General features: G+C 36.1%; 1 protein-coding gene across 1 annotated transcript in view; it reads right to left on the reverse strand.

Annotated features, from left to right (window-relative positions):
* KCNK2 (potassium two pore domain channel subfamily K member 2) overlaps window positions 1–10104 on the reverse strand; it is a 169962-nt gene extending 159858 nt beyond the window's left edge. Inside the window, exon 1 of the mRNA XM_073671944.1 lies at window positions 9655–10104. Coding sequence (XP_073528045.1) covers window positions 9655–9661 — 7 coding nt within the window. The 5' untranslated portion in view covers window positions 9662–10104. The remainder of the gene's footprint in view (window positions 1–9654) is intronic.
* Between the last annotated feature and the right edge of the window lie 2250 nt (window positions 10105–12354).

A 12354-nucleotide genomic window follows, 5' to 3' on the forward strand; every position in this document is an offset into this window, starting at 1 on the left:
TACTTCATTTGTCCTGTGGTGGCGCTGCAGAGAAGCTGAGCACTTGCTGTTAGGTTTTGCATGCAGATCATGCTCATAGATCACCCGACCACACCCACCCCAGATAATTGGGAAATGTGGTAGAGACGTTGGGACTCCAACAACAGTGGGACACCATATTAGCAGCTTATTATTAGTGGACACTTCTTACAAAAAGGGATTGATCGAACGGGGGCAGATGACATTTATCCGTCATTATTCCATTACCTTGGGCTTCTTGTGATCAATTACCTTTCAAAACCAGAAAAAAGTAGATAAATTGAGGGGTCCTTATCCAGTAAACAACAACAAAAAAAAACCCTGATGAAACATTTCAAAACCCCCTGATGAAGCTCTATCCATATTGAGGAAACGCTTTGAGGTCATGGTAGATTGGTAGCTACATGGGACTTTATTGCATTTTTTCGAGTGACACTTTAGCAACTGTTTCTTGCAAGTATTCCTGTTCAGTTTTCTATGTGAACATGTATCAGAGTCACTCCTGCTGATCCTTGCGGATTATCCTCTTTTGAGCTCATTGGCTCTCATTGAGTAACTAAGGTCTGATGTGTTTGTTTGCCTTATTGCAGTTTGCCTATGGCAGTACCTTGTGTATCTCTAGGTTATGATTGCAAACATCAAGGGTAGTCACGTAGTCATGTTTTAGTGGATGTCTTTTTCTGTCTTCTTCCAGTTCTGGATGATACTTTATATACAGGAGTTTCCTTATTAGAGTACTCTAGCGATCCCTAGGGGGAAACAACGGTGAGCGGGGGCACCTATCTTGCGTGGTTTATAGGGTGCCAACCTTTGCTATCAGATAGGGTGATTTACAGGTATTTCTTAGGGAGAGGTTAAGGTTTACATTGTGTCTAAGTATCTTGGCCTCATCCTGTTAATCACCATTATCCCCTAATACCGCGTTTCCCCGAAGATAAGACCTACCCTGGCAATAAACATTAGCATGATTTTATAGGATTTTTGGAGTATGCTTCATATATAAGCCCTAGTTACAGTCATGGCTGGCATGTATTTTTCACCAGTTTCCTCCCTCTGCAGGCTGTATCTCTAATTTTCAGTTATCTCTGAGCTAGTGGGCAGAGGCTAGCTACTATATTTTACAGCACACACAGAGATGAGGGATTCCTGCTCTCCGGTCTCTATGTAGTACAAATTCAGTAACAACAGCAGCATGGAGGACATTATACAGCAGCAATACTGAGCAGTGTAGCTGTGAATCCAGTTCTAAAACACTTTCTCTATTCTCATTTAGTCTACTACTTCCTTCTTCTTCCCCTCCCATCTCTGTAGACTTCAAATTGGGCAATTGCCCAGGGCCTCCACTCTCTTAGGGGCCCCCGGTGTTTCTAGTCCAATGTTTAGACTGCTTAAGGACCTTTGGTGATCACTTGAATACATTTTTCCAGCTTAGTATATTTTGTGATAGGGAATCATTTATATATTCTTTTACTTTTGATTTTTATCAATACAGTACATTTTTTAAGGTTTTTTTCATATGTTAGATAGTTTTTTGACACTCTTGTGATTTATTCTCCTTTGTTAGTACAAATAGGGGCAGCCCCTTTAAGATTGTAACTAAAAAGGAATCGAATTGGATGCACTAGTAAACACAACATCTAAAATATCCCCTTAAAAGGTCCACATAGTGAGCACATATAGTGATGCACTGCACAGTTTAAGGGGATCACTATTAAACAGAAAAGGACAGTGTGGAGACCAGTAAGTCAGTCCATACAGGACAGGGAAACAGAACAGTGTGCAAACTCATCAAAAGGTAACTTTCATTATTGACACAGATAGAGTAAATCCTTGTCTCATGATGGTCATACATGTTCACTGTACTTTACAGTTCTCTCTTATAATGAACCCTGCATCTGTGTGAGCAACGAATGCAAATAACAGATTTCCAGCTTCTGAAACTCAACAATGAAAATTCTCCTTCAATGATTACAAGCAGTGATCTTAAAAACCATAAGGAATTATTATTTATAACCTGCATTTTTCACCAGTTTTCCCCAATGCAAGATCTATCTCTCATTTTCAGTTGTCTCTGAGCTAGTGGGTGGAGACTAGCTGCTATGATGTCTCCCATACACAGCACATACAGACATGAAGAATTCCTGCTCTCCTATCTCTATGTAGCACATATTCATAAATGTGTGTAAATGAGGAATAACAGTATTTCTGGTCATCACATAACTTGTTTCATGTATTTTTCACAAGTTTCTTCTCTCTATCTCTAATTTTCCCTTATCTCTGAGCTAGGGGGAAAAAGGCTAGCTACTATTATTCACAGCACACACAGGTGGCAGGAGAGCGGAAGAAGTGGCTCAAAGGTTAAGAAAGAAACATATTTCTCTGATAAGATAAATTATAAAGTTTCTCTTATATTTGCCTTATCCACTGGATAAGTGCACTAAATGAGGGTCCATCCAAATTTGATTTCTAGAATTGGGGGCTCTTTTTCTCCTTCCCACAAGCGGCAAGGAAAAGTGATGGTTAAAGTAGCACACTGTCTCTCAGCTGTAAACTCTCTCTGCGGGATTGAAGGCAACAGTGATCAGACCGCCGCCAATCAGCAGTGAGGTGATAAATGTTTTCACCGAAATGCCCCCTTTAGGATCGTTCTGCTTCTCCGCAATAGAAATTCCCTGAGAGCCGCCATCTGTTACATTGCAGAGTTAATGCTTCCACTCACTGCAAAACTATGAAGCCGCAGAGGTTTATAAGTGTAGATCGCGACTTCCAGTCATAAAAAAGAGACAAATATTCTTATTATGAGTCAGGGGATGGCGCTATAAGTGTATATAATGATACCATGCTGATTCATGGACTTTGCATAATGGTGGTTGGTCAGGACCCGGGCAGCTCATTTCTGACCAAGATGTCTTGGTCAACAGTCATTGGGGGATTTTTGCTTCCACTGCCACCTGCTCTGATCTATTCCTATTACTCGCACAACATGACTTCCCTCGTGTTTGGACTGAGGACTGCAGACATTGTGAAATTCTATTAAGGAAAGGGAAATTTACTGCTTAACTTAATAAGCATCACCATGACTATGAAATGTTTCCAGCTAACCCATGCCGTGACCCAAGCGTGACTCTTTTTGAGCTGCACGTTAAGAAGTGGCACATGAATCCTGGCACATAGAGACCTAGCTTCAACCGTTGATCATGACTGCAAAGAAACAATACATTACAATGTCAGCTAAGAAACACCTGCAAGTGTTCTCCATCAGGGCGGAAACAGCAACACAGAAAAGCTTTAAATGACAAAATGACCGTACAAGTGCTATTTTACGATCAATAGTGGTGGCACTACATGAATTAGGGTACAATTTACCCAGAATTTCATTTAAAGTTGATATTAATTTGGTTTTCAATACTAAAAAACAGCTTCCTATGTTCAGTACAGTACTAACTACTGCAAAACCACGTCCTATGTACATGAAAATAGCTGCTATAATACTGCCCCCTATGTACAAGAATATAACTACTATAATGCTGCTCCTATGTACAAGAATATAACTACTATAATACTGCTGCTATGTAAAAGAATATAACTACTATAATACTGCCCCTATGTACAAGAATATAACTACTATAATACTGGTCCTATATACAAGAATATAACTACTATAATACTGCCTCTATGTACAAGAATATAACTACTATAATACTGCTCCTATGTACAAGAATATAACTACTATAATACTGCTCCTATGCATAAGAATATAACTACTATAATACTGCCTCTATGCACAAGAATATAACTAATATAATACTGCCCCCTATGTACAAGAATATAACTACTATAATACTGCTCCTATGTATAAGAATATAACTACTATAATACTGCCCCCTATATACAAGAATATAGCTACTATAATACTGCCCCCTATGTACCAGAATATAACTACTATAATACTGTCCCTATGTACAAGAATATAACTACTATAATACTGCTCCAATGTACAAGAATATAACTACTATAATACTGCCTCTATGTACAAGAATATAACTACTATAATACTGCTGCTATGTAGAAGAATATAACTACTATAATACTGCTCCTATGTACTAGAATATAACTACTATAATACTGCCCCCTATGTACAAGAATATAACTACTATAATACTGCTCCTATGTACAAGAATATAACTACTATAATACTGCCCCTATGTACAAGAATATAACTACTATAATATTGCTCCTATGTACAAGAATATAACTACTATAATACTGCTCCTATGTACAAGAATATAACTACTATAATACTGCCCCCTATGTACAAGAATATAACTATTATCATACTGCCCCCTATATACAAGAATATAGCTACTATAATACTGCCCCTATGTACAAGAATATAACTACTATAATACTGCCCCTATGTACAAGAATATAACTACTATAATACTGTTCCTATGTACAAGAATATAACTACTATAATACTGCCTCTATGTACAAGAATATAACTACTATAATACTGCTCCTATGTACAAGAATATAACTACTATAATACTGCCTCTATGTACAAGAATATAACTACTATAATTCTGCTCCTACGTACAAGAATATAACTACTATAATACTGCTCCTATGTACAAGAATATAACTACTATAATACTGCCTCTATGTACAAGAATATAACTACAATAATACTGCTGCTATGTAGAAGAATATAACTACTATAATACTGCTCCTATGTACAAGAATATAACTACTATAATACTGCCCCCTATGTACAAGAATATAACTACTATAATACTGCTCCTATGTACAAGAATATAACTACTATAATACTGCCCCTATGTACAAGAATATAACTACTATAATACTGCTGCTATGTACAAGAATATAACTACTATAATACTGCCCCCTATGTACAAGAATATAACTACTATAATACTGCCCCTATTTACAAGACTATAACTATTATAATACTGCTCCTATGTACAAGAATATAACTACTATAATACTGCTGCTGTGTACAAGAATATAACTACTATAATACTGCCCCTATGTACAAGAATATAACTACTATAATACTGCCCCTATTTACAAGACTATAACTACTATAATACTGCCCCTATGTACAAGACTATAACTACTATAATACTGCTGCTATGTACAAGAATATAACTACTATAATACTGCCCCCCTATATACAAGAATATACCTACTATAATACTGCTCTCTATGTACAAGAATATAACTGCTATAATACTGCTCCTATATACAAGAATATAACTACTATAATACTGCCCCCTATATACAGAAATATAGCTACTATAATACTGCCCCTATGTACAAGAATATAACTACTATAATACTGCCCCTATGTACAAGAATATAACTACTATAATACTGCCCCTATGTACAAGAATATAACTACTATAATACTGCTCCTATGTACAAGAATATAACTACTATAATACTGCCCCCTATGTACAAGAATATAACTACTATAATACTGCCCCTATTTACAAGACTATAACTATTATAATACTGCTCCTATGTACAAGAATATAACTACTATAATACTGTCCCTATGTACAAGAATATAACTACTATAATACTGCTCCTATGCACAAGAATATAACTACTATAATACTGCCCTCTATGTACAAGAATATAACTACTATAATACTGCTCCTATGTACAAGAATATAACTACTATAATACTGCCTCTATGTACAAAAATATAACTACTATAATACTGCTATGTACAAGAATATAACTACTATAATACTTCCCCTATGTACAAGAATATAACTACTATAATACTGCTGCTGTGTACAAGAATATAACTACTATAATACTGTCCCCTATGTACAAGAATATAACTACTATAATACTGCCCCTATTTACAAGACTATAACTACTATAATACTGCCCCTATGTACAAGACTATAACTACTATAACACTGCTGCTATGTACAAGAATATAACTACTATAATACTGCCCCTATATACAAGAATATACCTACAATAATACTGTCCCTATGTACAAGAATATAACTACTATAATAGTGCTCCTATGTACAAGAATATAACTACTATAATACTGCCCCCTATGTACAAGAATATAACTACTATAATACTGCTCCTATGTGCAAGAATATAACTACTATAATACCGCCCCTATGTACAAGAATATAACTACTATAATACTGCTGCTATGTACAAGAATATAACTACTATAATACTGCCCCCTATGTACAAGAATATAACTACTATAATACTGCCCCTATTTACAAGACTATAACTATTATAATACTGCTCCTATGTACAAGAATATAACTACTATAATACTGTCCCTATGTACAAGAATATAACTACTATAATACTGCTCCTATGCACAAGAATATAACTACTATAATACTGCCCTCTATGTGCAAGAATATAACTACTATAATACTGCCTCTATGTACAAAAATATAACTACTATAATACTGCTATGTACAAGAATATAACTACTATAATACTGCCCCTATGTACAAGAATATAACTACTATAATACTGCTCCTATGTACAAGAATATAACTACTATAATACTGCCTCTATGTACAAGAATATAACTACTATAATACTGCTGCTGTGTACAAGAATATAACTACTATAATGCTGTCCCCTATGTACAAGGATATAGCTACTATAATATTGCCCCTATTTACAAGACTATAACTACTATAATACTGCTGCTATGTACAAGAATATAACTACTATAATACTGCCCCTATATACAAGAATATACCTACTATAATACTGCTCTCTATGTACAAGAATATAACTGCTATAATACTGCTCCTATGTACAAGAATATAACTACTATAATACTGCCCCTATATACAAAAATATAGCTACTATAATACTGCCCCTATGTACAAGAATATAACTACTATAATACTGCCCCCTATGTACAAGAATATAACTACTATAATACTGCCCCTATTTACAAGACTATAACTATTATAATACTGCCCCTATGTACAGGAATATAACTACTATAATACTGCTCCTATGCACAAGAATATAACTACTATAATACTGCTCACTATGTACAAGAATATAACTACTATAATACTGCCCCTATTTACAAGACTATAACTATTATAATACTGCTCCTATGTACAAGAATATAACTACTATAATACTGCCCTCTATGTACAAGAATATAACTACTATAATACTGCCCCCTATGTACAAGAATATAACTACTATAATACTGCCCCTATTTACAAGACTATAACTATTATAATACTGCTCCTATGTACAAGAATATAACTACTATAATACTGCCCTCTATGTACAAGAATATAACTACTATAATACTGCTCCTATGTACAAGAATATAACTACTATAATACTGCCTCTATGTACAAAAATATAACTACTATAATACTGCTATGTACAAGAATATAACTACTATAATACTGCTCCTATGTACAAGAATATAACTACTATAATACTGCTCCTATGTACAAGAATATAACTACTATAATACTGTCCCCTATGTACAAGAATATAACTACTATAATACTGATCCCTATTTACAAGAATATAACTACTATAATACTGCCTCTATGTACAATAATATAACTACTAACAGATTTAAATAGAAACATTACAAGAATAAAGAAAATAGACTGGGAAAACACCTTAGGAAATTTTCAAGAAAGTTCCCTATGTTGGTAAGCCTTACATATCCTCAGTCATAGTTTTCCTTATTTTCTTTATGATATTTGGTGAGATGTAGCAGATGACAGTTTGTTATCCTGTAGTTGTTAGCATTCATAGCAATGTGGCACCTGCTGGTACTTTCAGAATTTCATTGCATTGCTCTGTGACCTACAGAGATGACAGCCAGTGTCAATGTGCAAGTCCTCACTGCAGTCACATGGGATTCCTTACAAGTGTGAATACTTAAAAAGCCACACTGAATGTTTATTGGGTCTCAAGAAGTCTTCAAATTGTGCATGTCAATAAATTGGAAATGTAAGACAGATAGAGAGATATGAGATGGATAGATAGAAAATATATAGATGGCTAGATAGATTGATACATAGATAGATAGATAGATAATAGATAGATAGATAATAGATAGATAGATAGATAGATATGGGATAGATAGATAGATATGTGGAAATATAGATAGATGATTGATAGATATTAGATAGATAGATAATAGATATAAGATAGATAGATAGAAATGAGGAGGATAGAGATAGATAGATAGATAGATAGATAGATAGATAGATAGATAGATAATAGATAGATAGATGATAGATAGATAGATAGATAGATAATAGATATATATGGGATAGATAGATAGATGATAGATAGATAGATAATAGATAGATATGGGATAGATAGATAGATAGATAGATAGATAGATAGATAGATAGATAGATAGAAGGACTTGCGACAGATTCACACTATGAACTGAACAATGGCCACATGGGCCATTAAAGTCCTATAATTTACACTATGTTTAGATAGATAGATATGGGATATATATATATATATATATATATATATATGTATATATATATATGAGATAGATATGGGATAGATAGATAGATAGATAGATAGATAGATAGATAGATAGATAGATAGATATGAGATAGATAGATAGATAGATATGGGATAGATAGACGATAGATAGATAGATATGGGATAGATAGATAGATAGATAGATGATAGATAGATAGATAGATAGATAGATAGATATGGGATAGATAGATAAATATGGGATAGATAGAAGATGAATAGATAGATGATATAGAATTATAAGTTGCATATACTGTAGACCATTTCATGCTCTTCTAAGTAACAAAAAGCAATTAATCTAGTTGGAAATCCCATTACTGTCCAGCTGTCAGCCCCAGCAGCACACAGCTCATCATTAGCACATGCTTCATTACTATGCATTCAGTGCATTGGGAACTCTCCTTCTGCTCCAGTCTGTGCCTGCATGATACTGATCCCACATAACAGGGAGTGGGGATATCATGCATGCTACAAATCCTTCACACACGACTTTGCATTATTCTGCTGCACCTCTTGCTTTTCTAAATCTGAATATTTCAGCAAGTGCCCCAGATGCACATTATTCCAAAAACACCCTCACACTCCATGCAAATCCTGCCCTCTCCCCATCTCTGCCAGTCCAGCTGGTGGAGCAGTATCCTGCCTGCACCTTCAGCAAACAGCACAAAAGGGAATCACCAGTTCTTTAAAACAAGAAACCCAAGTGTGAAATGAGGCGGCAGTGCAGGAGCTAAATCCTATTCATCCCTAAAGATAGAAATGTTGCACTCGTTTAAAGAACCCTGGTGTAAAATATAGGTAAAGCAAGGAGGCAGTGAATAGGTTAAATCATGTTCAGTTGGAAAAAATTGAAACATTGTTGCACTGGAATAAATCTATATGGAAATATGAACAAACAGGAATTGTGATACAAAGTATCAATGTGATACAATGCGCACAGGATATGGCAACCTGTAGCTCCTCCAGATGTTATGGAACCACACAACTACCATCTCCTTCTGAGAATTCTTGGTACTTCTACTTCCCCCAAATGCTCAATGTCTAGACAACACTTACTTTTCATTTCCAGGCTCTTTGCAGGTTCTTCTCTGGGAAGCAAGGCATTGTTTGATCTTGTGTTGCTATTGCATTCAAGAATAGGAGGCTGAAGAAATAAATCACCAGCTGGAGAGATTGTATATAAAAAAGTCCAGAGAGTGCCAAGGCTGACATGCAAGGAAAGAAGGAGATGCTGGAGAAGAGAGAGGAGCAGCTACTGTGAAAAGTCTGGGAATGTGTATGATGGTGGTGATGATGATGATGGGAAGGGAGGAGGGTTTAAGGCAGGCAGATCCTAGGGGTTTAGCTGGAAATGAAAGGACTGGAGGAATAGCTGGTGTGAATGAAACTACAAAGAGCAAGCTGTGCATCCACCAGAGGCTGGAGAGGAGAGAGGAGGCAGGTGCAGGGAGACAGAGGCATGCAATGTGCAGAGGCAGCAGAGGAGATGAGAGGCAGAACTCAGAAGCCAGCACCTGCCCTGCCCATCAGCTCCCTCCACTGTAGAAATGCTCCTCAGACCCTGACACTTCTCCCCTACAAGGTGCAAAGTGACTGGTTGACTTCTCTTGAGAAGATCTTGGGCAGTTTCTAACTGCATTGAATTTAAGAATAAAAGAAAAATAATAAATGCCAAATCTACACACTCCAGACCAGCGCCTGCCCGTCAAAGATTTCTTCCAGATTAGCAGCTGATTTTACACATTGCAACACAACAACATCTGCAGACAATGTCTAAAGTACCATGTATGTGTTGGTCAGATACAGATACATAATATGGCACCTGTGGGATCATACTGTAAACCGGGGCACAATAAAAAAAAATCCTTTGGATAATTGAAGGGATTTTTTTTGCAATTGTTCTTTTCCGCCAGTTTCCCATTGCCTTTTGGTGCTCACAATAGTGTATCATGCTCAGTGGCATAGTTGTCCCAATGCAAAACCTCCAATGGCTCCCCCAACTATAACTGGTCTTTAATAGTATTGATCTTCTCATATTGGCCAAAAGTGTCTTTTGGGGCCCCCTAGACTCCATTGCTCGTGTGCAGCTCCAACCTCTGCACCCATTATAGTTACACCCTTGATCATGCTGATCTCCATCTTGGTGGATCAGGTCAATATGGGAAAGAGAACAGATCATAAGCTATAACATTAGCGTCCAGGCATCTTGAGACATTATTTGGCTTATTTAGTTATTCGTTTTAGGGTCAACAACCAAAATGGCCATCATTACGAGTGTAGCCAATGTTTCCATCCAGCTTTCCTTATCAAAGAGGCGAGGAGATGCGGAGACATTACTACAATCTTTTCCATTCCAGGTAACTACTCTTTTTTATAATGCCTCTAGTCTCCAGTAGAGGGGGCCATGGACAAGTGTGACCACCAATACCATGACTCCCATTCTGTAAGGAAGCGGAGGTGGGTTCCAGACATGTCATACACTTATTTTTTGCATAACCCTTCAAGACTTAACTATGTTTCTCAAAAAGCTCCGAGCCACCATTAGTGCAGATGACAAAAGAGGTCAATTTGGACTTACTCATTGGCGATCTTCTGAGCCACCTTTCTACTGAATGTCTGATTTTCTTATTTGTCTTCAAGTTTTCTTTAGAAAAAAATTAAGGGAATAGTTGGCCTCATGGTTTTTTGGGTTTCTTAACTGGTCTCCATAGTGTGGTCATCAAAATTTTCAGACCTTATCCTACTTAATGTGGAGCAGTTGAAGGACCTGGTATATCGAGAGCAAATACAATACGTGCATGATATAAAGGAAAGTAATTACTACTGTAGCACCGGATTAAAGTGGAACACATATATCCATATGAGCGTCCATATGGGAGTCAAAAATTATTCCGTAACTGTCCTGGGAAGTGATCCTTGAAGTGTAATTTATTTCCTATGACCTGCAATCTCATGTGGACGGCTTACGAGGGGTGATCCTAGTGACAGATGCCCTTTAGACATCTTTTATAGCATTTGTTCTTTTGTTTGTTTGATTCGTGAGTGCTTTTTTGAGGGTTTTGATCATTAGCGGGTTTTTTGAGCATTACTCCATTGTTTTTCATGGCGTCATTTTTGCTAGCGATTTCCAGATGTTTTTTGAACTCCAATGAACACTGAAGAAATGGCTAATTGATTTTAAGCAAAAACTTTGGCATAAGGCTCAGAAAGATGCGAGGTGTCTTCCATGCATTTTTTAAGCCTTCCCATTGACTTCTGTTATAAAGTATAGAGTGTCTTGAGGGAGGAAAACACCTGGAGAATGCTCGTCACTTTCTCAAACTGCTTAGTGTCTTTGGAAACCGGAAACAGTTAAAAGAATGAACATATGAACAGTAAGTGTTTTTTTCATAGAAATGAATATCTTTATTCTTTTACACATTTAGTTAGTGCTTTTTCAGTCGGCTTTAGGAACAGAATCTGCTGGAAAAAGACAATTTAATTTTTGTTTTTTTGAAGCGAGTTTGCTGTGAAAGCTGCCTGTTACAAAAAAAAAGTGCATGACAATTCGATAAAGCAACTTCTTGTAGAAAACACTCCAAACTATGCACTGTCCAATCAATGGGCTGAAAAAAATGCTTCAAAAACTCATCAAAAGCCACTTCAGGAAAACTCATCAAAAACTCCACACAAAAAAAAAGCGTTTCCCAAAGTGGTTTCCACTAGAAAAAGTTTAGATTTTTTGACCACTGCAAAAAAAACCTCTGTGTGCACATA

This window comes from Phyllobates terribilis, unplaced genomic scaffold (assembly GCF_046119375.1).
Source record: "Phyllobates terribilis strain yellow unplaced genomic scaffold, ASM4611937v1 Scaffold_3__8_contigs__length_932513732, whole genome shotgun sequence".
In the NCBI taxonomy this organism is placed as follows: domain Eukaryota; kingdom Metazoa; phylum Chordata; class Amphibia; order Anura; family Dendrobatidae; genus Phyllobates; species Phyllobates terribilis.